The sequence below is a fragment of the Topomyia yanbarensis genome, chromosome 2 (assembly GCF_030247195.1).
Source record: "Topomyia yanbarensis strain Yona2022 chromosome 2, ASM3024719v1, whole genome shotgun sequence".
NCBI lineage: Eukaryota > Metazoa > Arthropoda > Insecta > Diptera > Culicidae > Topomyia > Topomyia yanbarensis.
Window position 1 is genome coordinate 314,349,750 of NC_080671.1, and position 17,503 is coordinate 314,367,252.

The 17,503-nt window shown below is 40.0% G+C and overlaps 3 protein-coding genes across 9 annotated transcripts in view; 2 read left to right on the top strand and 1 right to left on the bottom strand.

Moving 5' to 3' along the window:
• The window catches only part of LOC131683622 (protein AF-10), a 56,201-nt gene extending 47,844 nt beyond the window's left edge, over nucleotides 1–8,357 (bottom strand). For 4 of the 7 annotated variants that reach the window (XM_058965756.1, XM_058965749.1, XM_058965753.1 and 1 more), the window contains exon 1: nucleotides 7,772–8,328. The gene's annotated coding sequence lies outside the window, so the exon portion shown is untranslated. Of the gene's footprint in view, nucleotides 1–7,771 lie in introns of all 7 variants that reach the window. The other 3 variants (XM_058965752.1, XM_058965750.1, XM_058965751.1) reach the window with 3 other exon arrangements.
• On the top strand, nucleotides 1,104–2,222 carry LOC131680537 (uncharacterized). The gene is made up of 3 exons (XM_058961253.1): nucleotides 1,104–1,256; nucleotides 1,318–1,693; nucleotides 1,840–2,222. Exons 1-3 carry the CDS (start codon nucleotides 1,104–1,106, stop codon nucleotides 2,220–2,222), a joined length of 912 nt encoding a protein of 303 aa, XP_058817236.1.
• Nucleotides 8,358–14,580: 6,223 nt separating the features above from the next.
• On the top strand, nucleotides 14,581–16,889 carry LOC131683625 (secernin-2). The gene is made up of 4 exons (XM_058965759.1): nucleotides 14,581–14,745; nucleotides 14,803–15,051; nucleotides 15,123–15,292; nucleotides 15,364–16,889. Exons 2-4 carry the CDS (start codon nucleotides 14,887–14,889, stop codon nucleotides 16,133–16,135), a joined length of 1,107 nt encoding a protein of 368 aa, XP_058821742.1. The 5' UTR covers nucleotides 14,581–14,745; nucleotides 14,803–14,886; the 3' UTR covers nucleotides 16,136–16,889.
• The last annotated feature ends 614 nt before the right edge of the window (nucleotides 16,890–17,503 follow it).

Below are 17,503 nucleotides of genomic sequence, written 5' to 3' on the forward strand. Positions count from 1 at the left end.
ATATGTGAAATAACTTAAAATTTGTTGTTTTTATTTAATCGTACGAATTTTTTTGCACGAGATATTTTCATTCTCAAAACCATTTTAAGCCGCGATTTTATTTTTCCCATAATCTTTGATACATTTCTGATGGGATTGAAGATATCACTGCATTTGGCTCACTTTTTGAAACCCCTGGGATATAATGGGTTAATTTGATCCAGTTCTAACATCAACATTGAAACAGATCCTGATCCGTTTTTTAACCATTAGAAAATTCATAATATTTACAAAAAGAGTTAAATAACGGTGCTGATGGAACCATTCTTCAGGCATGCACAAGAACGGTGCTGCTCCGTGTCCTATTCCTGTGCACTGGCTCATAATGTGTCAGAGTTAAATTCATTGATCTAGTGCTTGTGCTGGTTTCCGATGAGCTAGCGTTAGCAAGTAGCACGAGCACCGATGAGCGAGAGCTCTCGCTAGCACGCGGCACGGAGCTATAGCTCGTTTTTACAGCAACCTATTTGTCCTATTCCTTTCGTTCCATAGCTTACACTACTGCACCGCTCTGGCTCATCGAACAAGCTTACCGTGCCAGCTCACTGAGTTAACTCGTCTTAGCTCACTGAGCTACCTCACCGAGCTTACTCGTGCCAGCTTACCGAGCTAGCTCATGGTGCTAGCTCATCGTGCTAACTCGTTGTGCTAGCTCTTCGAATCCTACAGCTTGAGCACGAAAGGTTACCTAGCACGAGCGGTGTCAGTGCTTATTGCTTTTGGTTCGTTCAAAGCGGCCGCTCAGCTCGTGTTAGGCTTTCGTGCTATGCGTCATGCATCCCTGCAGATATCAATGAAGATGCTATTCCTATCCAGTTTCCTGACGAACGAAATTCAATCAAGACACTAAGAACGCATTGTTTACCGCATGAAGATGTGTTCATTTTCAAGGTGAATCTACAGGACACACCAAATACGAAGCATCAGATGCTGTGAGACTCGGCGAGACTGTTCGATCCATTCGGATGGTTTGCACCAGCGAAAATCCTATACCAACAGTGTTAGCTGTATGACTTGAATTGCACGACCCGTTACCGCTGTGCGTTGAAGAATTATGGGTCGAGATGAAGCAAAATCTATCGAAACTCGAACAAATAAGAATTCCCAGATGGACAGTCAACTATCACGGCCGTATTGAGCTCCACGGTTTCTCAGATACATCTGAAGAAGCATACGCGGCTGTTGTATACCTTCGATCGGTCAGCGATATCAATGGTGTACACGTTACCCTAGTTGCAGCGAGAACAAGGGTCGCTCCAGTGCGTCTCCATCCCACAGCTTGAACTCAACGCAGTTGTGCTTCTGGCGAAGCTGATGAAGCGGATAGCAGAACCGCTCAATCGATTCCAGATTGAGAAATACGCCTGGACAGACTCGACCATAGTCTTGCAGTGGCTCAGTAGCCACCCTCGCAAATGGAGCACCTACATCGCGAATCGAGTCTCGTCGATTTTGGAAATCCTACCACGACGACAATGGGGTCACGTTCCTTCGCTGCAAAACCCCGCAAATTGCGCATCTCGCGGAATAACACCATTGGAACTTGTCAACCACTCACTGTGTTGGTTCGGACCCATCTGGTTGGCTGACGATCCTGGTAATTGGAAACGAAACGTACCGGACGAAGCATTTGACTACAATACACCTGAGATTCGTAAGCGGTTTCAATCTCCTAACGTTTCAGTTCATCGCACATTTCCTAACTACGGGATAGGGAAGCAGATACTTGATCAGCGATCGGTACTACGTGCAACTTGTCGACAGTTGGCATATATCAAACGATTCATTTTCAACCTGAAGGGCAACCCAAACGTTCGGATTGTCTTTCGCCGTCTAAACTGCATGATGCGAGGTTACAGTTTGCACGAATGGCTCAGTTTGAGGTTTATCAGAAAGAAATCGTCTACTTGGTGCAGCATAGCGAAATTTTCCCGAAGTCGCAAATCGCTGAATTATGCCTGTTGTTAGATGGTGATGGCACCCTGAGAGCTTTGGGAAGACTGCAACAGTCATCATATTCATTTGAAGTCAAACACCCAGTGATACTGCCTAAGGCTCACTGGTTCATAAGGTTGTTGGTGGAAGAATTGCATCTGCAGAATTGCCATGCCGGGCCGTCGCTGCCAAGGCGTCGTCAAGCAAGTGATAAACAGCTGTGTGAAATGTTGTCGTCAAAGAGCTAAAACAGCGAAGCAACTCATGGGGAGTCTTCCAGCGGCTCGTGTCTCATCCGTTTGCTCATGTTGGAGTGGACTATGTTGGTTCGATCCTTGGGCGCTGTAGTAACACTCGGGGTGAACGCTCGATGAAGGGATACATAGTCGTGTTCGTCTGCCTCTCGACTAAGGCCGTGCATCTGGAGGTGGCCGGAGACCTTTCAACTGATACATTTTGGGAGCACTGAAACGGATGATTGCTTGTCGAGGATAGTGCAACGAGTTCTGGTCGGATAACGGTACGAACCTGGGTGGTGCCGATCGATAGATACAGGAGCTCTTTTCAACGATAAAATCTCACAGTAAAGAAGCAGAACGATATTTGGGAAATCTAGGGATTCATTGAAAGTTCATTCCGCCGTCTAGCCCTCATCAGGGTTGTATCTGGGAGGCGGCTGGTAAGAGCGCCAAGGGATTGCTTCGTACGGTAGTTGGAAACGCGAAACTAACCTTCGAACAATTGTCAACAGTGCTGTCCAGATTGAGGCATGTCTCAACTCAAGACCGTTATGCCCAATATCATCGTCATTAGAGAGCTCTCACTCCAGGACATTTTTTGGTCGATCAGTCTTGAACATACTGCCCGCACCAGACGTCAACCATATGCCAATGAATCGGTTCCACCGCTGGCAGAGAGTTCAGCGTTACACTGTCGAATTCTGGAATCGATGGCGTGACGAATACGTCGCAACTTTACAGATCAAAAATGGAAGAACGAACGAGGAAAACATCAAGCCAGGCCAGCTGGTTTTGATTAAAAACCAAATTAAAAACACACCGCCTTCGGCCTGGAAGCTGCTGGCTCGAGTCGTAGCGGTACACCCCGATCAACGAGGATTGGTGCGCAACGTTGCGTCGCGGCGAGTAAATCAGAGTATCAACGATCGATCCAAAAACTGTGCCCACTTCCTGATTGAGGCGCTGTCTCAAGGCGGGGAGTGCACCCCTCGATGCATCGCCGGTCTATCTACAATTACCTATAATAAAAACGGAAACAGAGGAAAAGGGAAGAAAAATTTTCACTTGATTTGCATACGTGACGAAATAAAGACGTAGTTTTTGTAACGCGGTCGTCTATATTTGTTCTTTCGGTTTACTGCAAACTCCTCCTCGGTGTATCTGTTCTCGGGCTCCGGTTATCGGTTCAAGTTTTTTGCAATCTCTCTCATATACAGTCCGCTTATGAGCAATCCGTGACAACCGCAGTTGGTCTCCTTCCGAGATGTATAGTCAAGTTCAAATGCAAACTTGAATTATGGTAGGGGTGAATATAAAGGATAGAACCGTCAAGCTACGACATGACATTCGCCCGAAAGTCATTTACCCGAATGACGTTCGCCCGAAAACCATTTACCAGAATGGACCATTTACCCGAATGCCATCAACCCGAATGGACCACTCGCCCGAATGTCATTAACCCGAATACCACATTCACTCAAGCATAATATAAAATCGGTAATTGTCTAATTTAGTGACTTTGGTCCGACTTTAAAGCGGTTTTTTGCCAAAAGGATGTATTTTAACCTAAATAAACCAAATCCGAGCGGAAATGTGAAATCTTTAACCAAAGTTTGATAAACTGAACAATAACAAGTGAGCTTATACAGCGGTGCTAGTGTGATGCGGATTTGCCGCATATCCGAGGCCGAGGATCCGGAGCGGCGCAAAGCCGCTGCGGTTCCGTTGGACGAGGCGTTGAACCACCCGTCGTCGGAGTTATAAGCAAACTTGTGATCCTCTTGTTTGCCCGGTTTACTCAAACATAGGGGCCATAGCTAGTTTAAAGCCAACTGAGCGGAACCGAAGTCGGACAGTGCACCAGAAAGCGACCGTACACCGTACACTGACCAATGCGGATATGCGACATCGCTTTTAGGTGTACTATCCGACGTCACTGTTCTGTTGCCAACGCCACAAATGCTCTTCAGGTGCAAACCGATGCATATAGGACGCAGTTGTCAGCTTGAGCGGTGAAATCTTGTGATAAATCGGACAAAATAATAAGAAATCTTTCGGCAAACCATCGATCGAGGTAAATATATATTGAGATGTCCCGTTAACGAATGAATTAATATATATTAAGATGTCCCGTTAACGAAATCAATTAAATTAGTAATTATATCTTGCATGGTGGAAGTCCATTTGGCACAACACCGTTAGTAAATAGTAGCTCATAAATGTTATGTGGCGAAGCTAGTGTGATGCGGCTTTGCCACAATTACCGAGGTCGAGGAACCGAAGCGGAGGTCCCTACTCGGCAAACCTGTGATCCATTGGTATGCTTGGTTAACTGAAATACAGGGGTTGATTCCTCCTTTAAATATGAGCAGTTTTTTGAGTTTGTATACCAAATAGCCCTCGCAATTGAACCGGTGATCCACTCGTTTGTCCGGTTTACTCACACTTAGGGATTGATTCCTTCTTTTAAACATGAGCAGCTCATGCCACATCAGCATCTGAAATCAATTCGTTTTACATTTTTACATATGGAGTATACAGTTTGGAAAGCCGAACTTGGTCTTCTATCAAGCTGTTGAGTTATGCGCGATGCCATGGCGCTCTTGACCCCCACAATACCTATTCCAATCGATATTGATGGTTGATAACCACAGCCCTAAATGGCCTGCTCTTCTTCAGTTGGACTTCCATCAGTTGGACCGCTACCCAACTAAAATGCATCTGAACATCAAAATCGCATATCAAATTTACTTTGTCAATAAACCCAATGAACCGACAACAGCCAGCGATATCAACAGATGCATTTAAACTACTAACATCCCCCTCTATCAGTTTTTGACATCTGTCAATCGATCCATCTAGCGAATCACGACTGTAACAAATGAACCCTTTAGTTAGTTAACTTTATTCAATTTATTTCCTATGAACCGAAAGCATTTGAATTTCACTTCTCTGGTCCCTACCTCTCCATATGCACAATGAGCAAACACTGAAGAATTATGTTCTGTTCAGTAGCTTATCACTCATCTCCAGAGAGACTTTAGCCCTAAACCCACTACCTTATCATCAGTGTGATTTTCGATACAATCTAACACCGGTAATGCATGTGTGTCTAGTGCAAAAAATGGAGCTATATCTGCCTATCGTCGGTCTATCAGCACAAAATCTAGCCGGATGTTTGAAAAATGTTGAATATTCTCTGCGAAAACTATGACACCTCGGAGACATATTAGATTCAGCAACAACTTTTAAACCATATACTTCATACGAAGTGGATTCATCAGGACAACTAGGTTTAATCTTCCAGATAGCGAAAAAAAAACATTAAATACGCTTTGATCTGCGACATCGCACATGGAGAAATAGATTCCAATGGCAGAGCTACGAAAACTGTTGTCAGTTAATGCTGCTCGACACTCTCAGTATCCGGAGGAACTGTCCTACTCATATTGGACTGTGGGCCAGAATGAATTGCTCTACAGTTCTAGATCGGCTGGACCTTCAAGCTCGCATTCGAGCGCTTTTTGAGTAGTGTTGCTACCACATTCGACTTCTTTTTGCCGATTAAGTCTAAGGGACGATCCATAAATGACGTAGCATTTTTTGAGTGATTTTTAACACCCCCCTCCCCCATCGTAGCATTTCGTCACAAACCTCTAAATACCCCCCTGGTAATTACGTAGCTTGACGGTAATTCTCCCCCCCCCCCACCTTGTCCGTGAAAAATATAAAAAAAATATAAAAAAAAATAAAAAAAACGATGTTAGTTATTCCCCTTTAAAAAAGCTACGTAGCATGACATGATCCCCTACCCCCCTGTCGTCACACATCATCACAAAATACAATACTCCCCCCTCCCCCATATAATGCTACGTCATTTATGGATGATCCCTAAGTTATCATCATCTGAGAGGAAGTTGCCTGTTGGTGTATATAAACTAGAGTCCGTGTAACCGTGACCGTCTGTATAAACAACGCCTTTGATCATTTCCCGGAAAACCATTTCCCGGAAAAACCATTTCGCGGAATACCATTTCCCGGAAAATAAAAAAACTCATACCTCACCGACCAAACTTATCTTTAGAAGACCTGCTATGCAACTAGTTGTGTTCTAGGAGATTTACTTTACTTTAGAACATGAAAAGTTGTTTGAAAATATTTTCAAATTTTTTTTTGATCTTGAGTGGTTATTTTGGTAAAAAAAAAAACAAGATAGTGACAATATTGCAAAACTGTAATTTCAAAGATTTAATCTTTTCGATTCCGCGATGTTAGGAAAATTTATTTAAATTGATCATTATATGAACAGTTTACGAATGACTTTTGTTTTTGAACCAAATTAAATTAGGACCTTCTTTGATATCGCCTTCTTTTTAGCATAAGCTATTTTCTGGACCTTCGATTGATTGATAATTATTTCAAATAAAATTACATATGCATGAGAATTAGTTTTTCAAATTCATTAACATGATCAGCGAGCAAAGACAAGCTGTGAAGAGAACCTAACAAAAAATATTTAATATTTGAGTAGCAACATAGTTCTAAATGCAAATGTTCTCAAAGTACTTCAGATTTCAATAGTATAACAAATTGCCGGGAAAAAGTACGTTCCGAGTAAAGGTATTCCGGGAGGTGGTACATTCCGGGAAACGGGACATTCCGGGAAATATTCCGGGAAATAGTACATTCCGGGAAATGACATTCCGGGAAACGACATACAATCGCACTACATTCGTTCCGCAATACCATGTCGGAAAGGTAATGTTTTTGTAAATCTATTTGACGTTATGAATACAAAAATACTCTTTAGGAAGCAGTTTTCATCTGTTCGTGATGTTGGTAGAATATTTAAAACTCAGGTGAGAATAGTGTATTATTTATTGTTAACCAAAGAATAAGTGCACCAAACACTTCCAAGTGATGCGATGTGAATGAGCATTTTATCACGCATTGAAGGAAGATGTACACTTGCGTGATAGTCCAATTTGGCATAAAATGCGGAATAGTGATTTGATGATATTGTGCTATAGCATAATAACGAAGACTTCATATCAATATATTGATATGGAGTCTTCGATAATAATAAGGCACTAATCTCCAAACAAGTCGTGATGTTTAAGCCCCCGAACAGAGAACATTCAAAAGGATCGTAGCACATGTCCTTTTACTGTGCAATACGTTACGAATTTGTCGAAACATTAGGTAAAATTCGCAATGGAATGTAGCGAAGTTTTTTTTCTTCAATTTGTTTACATTTGTAACTCGATCCCAAGCGGACTACGTTTGCGACAGCGCTTCGGCGATATTTACGAGTAAGCTTTTTAAAATTCAGTCAGAGCAATTTTTTACTTGATAAAAAGCATAATAAATATTAAAACATATTTTAAAAGGATTAAGTATAATGCTGACGTAAACCAATTTACTTCTGTCGTTTCAAGCTTTCAACCATTAGTGCAAGAACCGCCAAAACCAAAACGCGTTTTGCGTCGCACACCATCCGGCGAGGCTAAATTTTTTTCTAATCCCGTTACAACACTCGTTTCGACTATGCCCGTTACCTTCTCCTTCACTCACTTTCGTCACTCCCCATCAAATTTAATGATTCCAATTTCTTCTTCTGCGGGTGATATTGATTAAAGATTAATCCAAACGATTTTCACATTTTTTCGCGGGCTCCGTTTGCGACAATGTTACGTGGAACTACAAATAAAGCCCTATTCACGAATTGTGATGTAATTTTCACCAAACTAAAACAAATCCAATCACTGGAAGAAGCGCACATTTCTTGAGAAGCCTCCCTTTTCACTCCCACCAAGCAAAGGCAGAAACACCTTAGCAGCAGGCTTTACACTATTTTGCTTCTATCATAATCGGGCCTGCTGGGAATGGTTCGTCGTCAAAAACGTACTTTTTCCGACGGCGCTGGTGCTCTGGAAAACGCGTCACGAGATCTTTTCCCGCAAAGACTATGTTCCGGTGGGATCCAGGAATACTTTGCGGTACTTTTTGACCGGTTTTAAACAAGGAAAGTATACAAACTTTTGACAACTCGTACGCGAGATTAATGTTGTGCAAAACAACAATCACACAAAATTCTCCATTTTATTTCTCTGGTTGACATCCGAAACGGGATGCCAGTTGATATCAGGCACTGCAATGCAGCGGTATTTCCAAAATTTTAGCTGAATAAAATTTTTCATACTGCTTTTCGCAATGGAACATTCGTATGTTTGTTTGTTCAGTACTCCATATTATCGAGGGATTAAATCAACATAAATAAATAACCGAAATTGCACAATCCAAGTAAAATCTCTTTCAAATCAAAAATTGAGTTTCTCTAAAATTATTTATTGTGATTCGTAGAATCCTAGCAACACTGCTTTCCTGAAACCTGCATGCGAAACAACAGTGCAAGAGTTGCCAGAGAACTTCGTTGAAAATCTGTTGTATTGTTCTAAGGTGAAAAAAAAAACAGATTCCATGAAGAAAATAATTACGGTAATTATTGTCGAGAATACTTCAAAGTAATCTTTATATGTAAATCCTACTATATACATAGTTAGACTGTTTTTCAATATAAATGAATATGGAACATTGCAAGATGATGTCATCTGAGTAAAAGTACTCGATAAAATGACAACTCAGCGAACTTGTTTACATAATGCTAGAATTTCGAAGCAAGTTTCTTGTACTTGTGGAATGAAAAATTTTCTAAGTCCATGTAAACAAGCTCTCTGAACAACCAGAAAGTGAGGTGTCATGTAATGGTCTATAAAACATGTTATGACTAGTCTAACAATAATTTGTTGAGTGGTCATTATTAGAAAAAGTTGAAAACGTTTTATCATTAATTTTTTCCACAAAATCTGTGAACTTCTTCTTTGTGTTCCGGAAATCGTCATTAAAATTTATTCTGTTTCCGATCTGAGAACCTGCGCCTCAAAATCTGTGAGTTACAGAAAAATCTGCATTAATGGCAGCTCTGAACACACACTTCAAAAAAAATGATGTTTTGTAAATTACGAAGCTCATGTTCAGCACGGTAGACTGGTTATCGAAATGAGTACCATTGTGAGCACCACGAGGCATTCAAGATGTAAAAATGCAATGGTGGTACCCGCTCGGACGTGCATGGCAGAATTCCCCTCAGATAGCCGGCAGCGAAATAAAAAGTTTGGCAGAATTTCTGGGGGTCTGGCTGGCAGAGCGCTGCCCAGCCGGCCGGCTCAAATGCAACAACCGTTTCTGGCAGAATTTTTCGCCTTACGGTTATTAACGGTTTTTTCTGCTGGATTTCTGCCAGGCACGCACCGGCAGGACCGGTTTTGTACCGCTTCAGGTTTTGCTTGCATTTTTTCTTAATTTTTTTTTTGAATTTTATGTAAATTTATGGCAAAAACATGTCTGGAGACATGAAATCCATATTACTTACCATGTTTGAAACCAAAATCTTTGTTTCTCCTTATTTCTTCATCTAAATATGGCGAAAATGGAACAACGATAAACAAACCAGAACCGGCGAGGCGAATCTGCCTGCCATAACTGGAAGGAGTATAGCTGAATTCTGGCAGTGCCATCTTGATAATTTTGACAGCTGCCGGAATCCTGTCGGATTTTTGCTGGCTGCCCGTTTTTCTTCCAAGCGGGTAACAATGGTTAAAAGTTTTGCAGTTCGATCAACTAATTTAACTCTATTTTAGAGCAGGGTAACGTGGAATGGGATTGCAACGCAATTTTCGAATGCGTTAATGCTTCGAGGAAACGCCATGAAAGTTTTACGATCAATTATAAAATCATTGTGACAAACTCCATTCCTTCCATTCTATTTTTTAGAGAAGTCGACTATTTTTGGAAGCCAAGCGCCAGATATGTTGGAAGCTTCTCGTTCCAGTACGTCTTCCGAAATCTCGCAGGTATCTCAGAAAGCTACACAAGCTAAATGACCAAAAATGATATAATTGTAACCGAACTAGAAATAAATCCATTTTAGTATTATTAATAAATCAGTTGAAATTTATTATTGAAAACAATAATCCTCATTGACATTTCAGTTAAAATCTATTGACCAAAATCAATAATTATCATTGGTATTTCACGTATCAGAAATCTCTATGGGATCTACACTTGAGAATTATGTGAAAAGCTGCATGGAAAATAATGCGTTTTCATATAAATTTTACATGATTCCTGCGTTCAGTGCCTGCTGTTACATTGTTGACAGCTTGACGTACGTATTAGGTTCTTGACTGGCACAGTTAACCTCACCTTTCTTGACAGTTCGCTTGTACTGTTTACATGGACTAAGAAAAATTTGTCGACGACTAGATTTGCTCGAAGAAAATTGTAAAGAATTTTTCTAAGTCCATGTAAACAGTACAAGCGAACTGTCAAAAATGAACACTCAGTTCATTTGTGATGTCAGCGTAAAGTATTCAATAGAGTTCTATGCAAATCATTTCACACACACTAATTGGGGGTTTGTTTTCCTCCAGCTGTCATATATAAAACTGTCAGCCAATTTAAACATTTCCATATTAAATTTGCAAAAGGGCGAATAAGATTTGTAAACAAACTTTTATTTTGATGATTTCTCTTAATTTACTATAATTTCAAAGCAGAAAACAACTGAAATTACTTCTACGAAGGGTAAAAATTTACAATAACGCATATTTTTCATGAAATTCCACTCTGCAGCAGACTAATGAGCGAAACAAGTTTGTTTACAAAAAACAGTTTCGCCCTTTTGACGAATTAATATTGATTTGAAATAGCTCGCGTAAAGTATTTATAATGGTGTTGAAATGCTCTATGACACTGTAAAACTTATTACGGACACGTACAATACCGGTTGGTCAAGCTCCATGATGAAAATAATCCGACCGAAAAGCTATTTTCGATTTGGTTTCCTCCACCTATGACAGGTGGAGGAAAACAAATCGTTAAACACACTAATACAGTTACACATTGTCAAGTACTCTATAGGGCTATAGGGCCAAGACGGATACAGGTGTGCACATTTTTTTCTGCGTGTGAGTGCGGTTGTCATTTTTCTTTGATGAAGTCGAAAAAACATGAGGATATGAAGAAGAAAAGCACATACAAATAGTGGGTCTTTCTGTTGCCATAAGTTTTCTTTCGGTGTTCTAATCGGTAGATTCGAGGTGAAGCTCGGCTTTTTCTCATTTTTCATCGTTCGCTAAAGAATCAGGATGCTCGTTCGGATGTTCAAGGGCCCCGGCCGCCATGCTTAATTTTGCAAGTATAATACAAATACACTTAAAAGTATCAAATGTTCCCACACTAAAAAAATTATGTGGTAACATTTACCATATGAGGGGGTTAATTCGACTTCATAAGTATAGTGGTTTTTAACCGACTATAGTATCAGGTCACTTAAACTTTGATGAAGAATAGTAGTCAAAACAAAAGTTTTATTTTTAAACTAAGAATATGCGTTGGTTGTTTTTTGCTAAGAGCGGAACACTCTTACTTTTACCAATATTTTTTTTCTGTGTGCATGTTCAATTCACTATCTTAATACTTTGGACCATAATAGTACTATTGAACATTCTATTGTAAGCATGACCAATATAAGTGGCATACTCAGTTTAACAATATGCATAGTTATTTTGACCTGGATCTGTTTATTGTAACTAAATCAGAAGAATGGAATGTTTTACCATGCATTACGCATAATAGTCCAATTGAACACTCTGTGGTATAAATGACCATTATGGAACGCTTGGTATAACAATCAGCATAGTCATACTGACTATTAAAGTCTGTTTGCATTAACTAAAACATTGAGATTTTGACATTTTTGCCTATTTATTTCAAAAAGGGATATCGTTGTTATTTTGAAAATGACGCAAGCCAATATAATTAGATGGATGATAAAGATTTAAGAAAGTTTCAGTCAATGTAGCTTTTGGAAAGCGTCTCTTAGTTTATTAATGACATGCATATATTTTTTATTCAAAATAATCTGTTCGGCAACCAAATCGTCCTTGTATTTCCTGCCTTTACGGTTAACTAAAAACATCGAAAATTTTATGATTTTAAGACGTCGTTATTGAATTAAATTGAAGTACTTACTGCATCTAGTAAAGCAAACACGTTGCGGAACACAACTTTCTGTTTCGTAAGACTTAGAACTCGATTCTCAGTGTCAGACCTTGGAACAGACCATTTGTAAGGCTAGTGTTACGCTCATTTTTACCCAGTAATTATTTTTCTGGCTGGGATTCGATCACACAACGGCTTTTCACTATATCAGTTATATAGGGTTGCCACTCCTCCGGGTTTGACCCGGAGACTTGGGTTTTCGGGGGCCCTCTCCGGGTATCCGGGTTTTACATCAATTTCTCCGGGTTTGGTGGGAAGAAGCATAGATTAAATTTTATGGAATTAATTGATTCTTTACAAAATATTTAAAAAGTCTAAATTAACTATTACTCTAATTCAGATTTATTTTTCCCGGCCAACCCTTCGTTTCAAGGTGGCGAAGAGTTTACCAAATATTGCTAATTTCTTTCACAAAACAATGAAATTGAAAAACAAATAAAATTTACTACAAATTAACCTTCCGGAAGTCGCGCTAGTGCACTGAGTGTACGCTGCTCTGAAAATCTAGTAAAATCGTCTTAGGGGACCAGCGGCTGCTTGTTCGGTAAGCCATATGCGCGACTTCCGGAGGGTTAAGGAAAGTAATATTTCGCTATGTGCTACAATTGAAATGTTGCATTCCACTAAGTCGCTCAAAATGGTGTAAAAAGTTATTTTACTGCAATTTTACCAAATCATTTCACCCTTAGTGGTGCTCATCACCAGCTGCACTAAGGTCTGGCAGATTTGTTCTAATCCAACTGACTAGGTCAACATCAAACGAGTTCTTGCGGTGTTGTTGCGATTCTTAACTGGGCTAGGGAGGTGAGTTTTGCCCCTCTGTTGCGAAATTAAAATTTGTTGGTGACGAATAACCGACACCACATAGTGTGATGTCGCAGCTCTGCCTCCTTTGCTCTCCTTCTCCTGTTAGTTGTGGAGGAGAGAAATGCTCGTTCGATCTCCACAGTGAGAGTAGCTGGTGCTTTTGTATTCTTGGCACTTAGTAGGGGAAGTGAAATACAGTCGTGATTCGCTGGTTGGGCCACACCTCTGTCCAATTAACGAATTTGATTCGTTAGTTGGACCGACTGACACATGTCAAAAACTCTCCAAAGGAGACGTTAGTAGTGTAATTGCATCTATTCACATCTCTAATAATTGTCAGATTGATTGTCAAAGTAAATTTGACATAAGATTTTGCCATTCAGATGCTTTTTAGTTGGACAATGGTCCAACCAGCGGAGGTCCAACTAAAAAGCGGTCCAGTTAAAAAATGTCCAACCAGCGAATCTCGACTGTACTACACTACATTAAACCGATAAAACCGTTCACAGGCGTGAAAAATTTACAGTTTTACTTTAACGTGGTAATAAAAAGCGATTGAAGTGCTCTTAAATGCCTAGCAATCGCTTTGATTCGAATTTCTCTCTAGTTCCACTGAAAATCCACCACCCCCAGATCAGTGAAAATCTCCGGGTCAAAGCCTCGCCAGAGGTGGCAACCCTACAGTTATATCACAACCCAGTCATATCACAGAAATAATATTACTGCAATAGTTAAAAAATTAAAATAAAAAAGTGCGTCAAAAACTCGCTCGTATGCCAAGTTCACAATTTTTCACTGTAATGGCTGCATAATGTAGGAATACATAATGGGAATGCAAACATTGACAAGTTTTATGGTTGTAAGTAATACAAAGCATTGTCAGTTGAAATTCACTATACGCAAAAGGTGCTTACAACAAGGCTCATGTCCACATCAACGGTGTATATGGTTATTTCAACCTTCACATTCCTGTAATAACTATATATTCAGTGTTTACTACTTATTACTATATTGTGCAGAGAACAATCATACGAAAAGTAGTTATAACAATGACACTGGTTATTTTCAAGATGTTCACCATGCTCATATTTTCATTTTTACTTTAATTTTAGTAGTACTTCTAACTATCCCATTGTCAGTCTTTGGATGGTAGATATTGTTGGAGTGAGCATGTTCGAATTGTCATAAATAACAACAGTATAGTTAAGCGATAATCGATTTTGTTAGTATTTTACAGGATACAGAAATTTAGTATTACCGATCTCATGGTCATTACTGCTATATTGGCAAATAGTTAAAACAACCACGAAAGTCGAGTCACAGATACCATAGATTTTTTTTCAGTGCACCTTTCTCTACATCTTGCTATAGGGCACTCACTTTTGTTACTTTATTCACCAAGCTCTCGGACTGAATGGAAATGTCAATAATTTTTTTCTGTCTGCTTGGCATCGGGTTCGGGTACAAAATTTCTTATTCATCACAAAGTGCAGTCTGCGATTAACTTTTGCCAGCGTGAAAAGTGACAATATTTTGAAAATCAGCCCTAAAAGTTGTGCCGAAAGTTAATTAAACTTGTGTATTGATTTACACACGATCGGTAAGCACAAGCGTACAGATTTTTGGCTTCAAAGACAATAACAAAATTTTATTTCAGATTTTACAGACGGCCAACTTTCACTTCATTATCGATTTGGGTTGTAAGTGAGTGAAAGAGAGGGAGACAGGGGGATAAAAAGAAATGTCTGGAATCTGTGGTGAAGCATTTGTTGTCCTGGCTCCAATCACCGAATCGGATCAAACGATTATCTATGGTCGGAATGGTCTTCGGGAGCCGCCTTCGGACGAGTCTGCCGTTACTGAAGTTCGCTACTATCCAGCTTCCGAGGATAGCGGATCTTTGAAAGTAATGATATTTCAAAATTGTTGCAATCCAAGTTGATTCATGTTCGCTTTCTTTTTTTCGATCTTCCACAGTGTGATTCGGCTGAAATTGACGGAGTGGCGACGTTGTCTGTGATTTTGAGTCAACCAGCCGGCCTATGGGGAGCGGAGAGTGGCTCAAATGAGAAAGGTGTGAGTATAGGATTGACATTCAGCGATGGCCATCCGTTAGATGGCAAACTTAACGCAACTGATCTGGTGAGGTGAGTTTTTGGCCTACATGATATTTTGACGAGTTTGTAAAACTGATTTGCGAGTTTTATTACTTTTGCAGATTGGGTCTGGAACGTGGAGCTAGTGCATCCGATGCCATAGACATCATGACGAAGTTAAATGCTGCTTCGGGACCAGACGGCGAAAGTAAAGACGCCCCCAAAGCTGCTTTTGTAATTTGTGATCCCAGTGAAGCGTGGCTGTTGAATATTGTGGGAAGCTTGTGGGCGGCTCATAAAATCTCAACCAGCTGTTTAGCACTTACATCGGGATTGTCGGTTGGTTCAAAAATTGACCGTAGCTCGGTGGATCTGCACTCGAAACTCCAAGCAGCTGGTATATGGGATGGTTCTGCTGAGCTTAACTTTAGCGCCGCATTTGGTTCGGAATCTGCGAGGGCATGGCCCACTGGAGAACCAAACGGAGAAGGTACATTCGGATTGCTTCAGATGTTCAAAACATTGCGAACCGTAGGCGCGGAAAGATTGTCTCTTTCAAGCCAAGTTTCGGTACTGTCGAGCAGCGGTCTTTCTTGCCATTGGCTCACCGCTACTCCCAATCCGGAAGAGTCGGTTTTCAAGCCTTTTATTTTTACTTCGGGTGCGAAGATTTCGCCTCTGACCAAACTTCTCGAAGGTGAGAATCAAACTTTGCTCCACAAGCTGCACCAAAATCGGAAATGGGAGAATGTGGGAGAATTGCTTATGTCGCTCGAACGCACTTGCGTCGATGAGGTTAATCGCTTTATTGGCGAACACTCCGGAGAACCAAATCAAGAGCTAGATGAACTAATGAAGGACTGTGTCGAGGCTGAAGTCAAGTTCTATCGCTAAATATCGTTAAAAATTATTTCGGAAGTTACCGTTTGTAGGAAGCAGCAAATCGCACTATCACAGCGAACAAAGCGCTATATAATAGCACACTGATCTTGTATTTTTACGACATTCCTTATAACGAAAAATTAAGACTTGCTTGAGGTTTGATTTCCACAATACCAAATTTATAGAATCGAAAGTAGATAAACGAGGGCCACTACCATATAAATGTAAATCGGTTTAGAATGACGAAAAGTATATTCCTTATAGGCAGGATAATGTCTTTAGCGTATAGGAAATGTGCAGTGAATATCATGAAGGATTAAGTAATTAAGTTTTTCATTGGTTTGTTATATGCATTGCATTTTTATCAGTATGCTTAAAGCTGTGTTCATTTTTACTGTGTTTAAACGTATGTATGTTATTTGTAATGCTCACGAGGATTTCACATTTATAATTAGTTCCATTATTCGTAAAACTATGATTTCAACGGCGTGAGATCTCATTTTATTAATTCTTATTTATTAAAATTTCCACTAATAGTTAAACTATTTTACACTTGACCAGCACAGAGAAATCGTATCGTTTTGAGATTGTAATTTACACAATAATACAATAAATTCTGCAAACGTATATAGCATCTATCAGCCGTATCAAACATTCAAGTGTATCCTTTCTCTCTGCTGCAACAAATGCAACTAGAAACAATAAATACTCTATCGATGCATGCGAAGCCAATAATAAATTGAATTACAAAAATAAAAATCTCCAATCTCGAAGCTAAAGCACGAAGAATATCACTTTCAACATCGAATGTTTTCATCAGTTTCAATTTCGGCAACCGGAATTTTTTAACCTACCGGAACAAATAAGCTCATTAAATTCCACCTCCGCAAACTGGACGACAGTTTATTTGCCTTTGAATGTTCACTGAACAATTTTTTGTTGTTTGAGGAGAGAGGTAGAGGAAGTAATGCATACGTGTATATTGATTTTTACTGTTACTGATCGGCAATTTGTACCACAACGGGATACGGAATTTAGGCGACCCCCACTTAGAGCAATAGTCCTGTCTTGCAGCCAGTCAGCCTTGCCTTAAATTAACCTGTTCGTCGTGGTATTGTGTGGGGATTGAATAGGTTGTGCTGTTATGTGGGTGGCGAATAACCTTTTCTTGTTGACTGAGATTATCGAAGGAGCGATTATGGTTTTGTTGGTTTTACGCACTTGTTCGTTTCGTAGTTTAAGTTAATGTAAACAAACGCGGCATGTTTATTTATCTTACCACTCAGTCTAATTCGGTGATGTCCTTTGCTGTATTAGGAAGTCGTCTCCAGTCCACTCTGACCTTCGCCGAGCATGAAGACTCCTTATCATTTCTTTCAG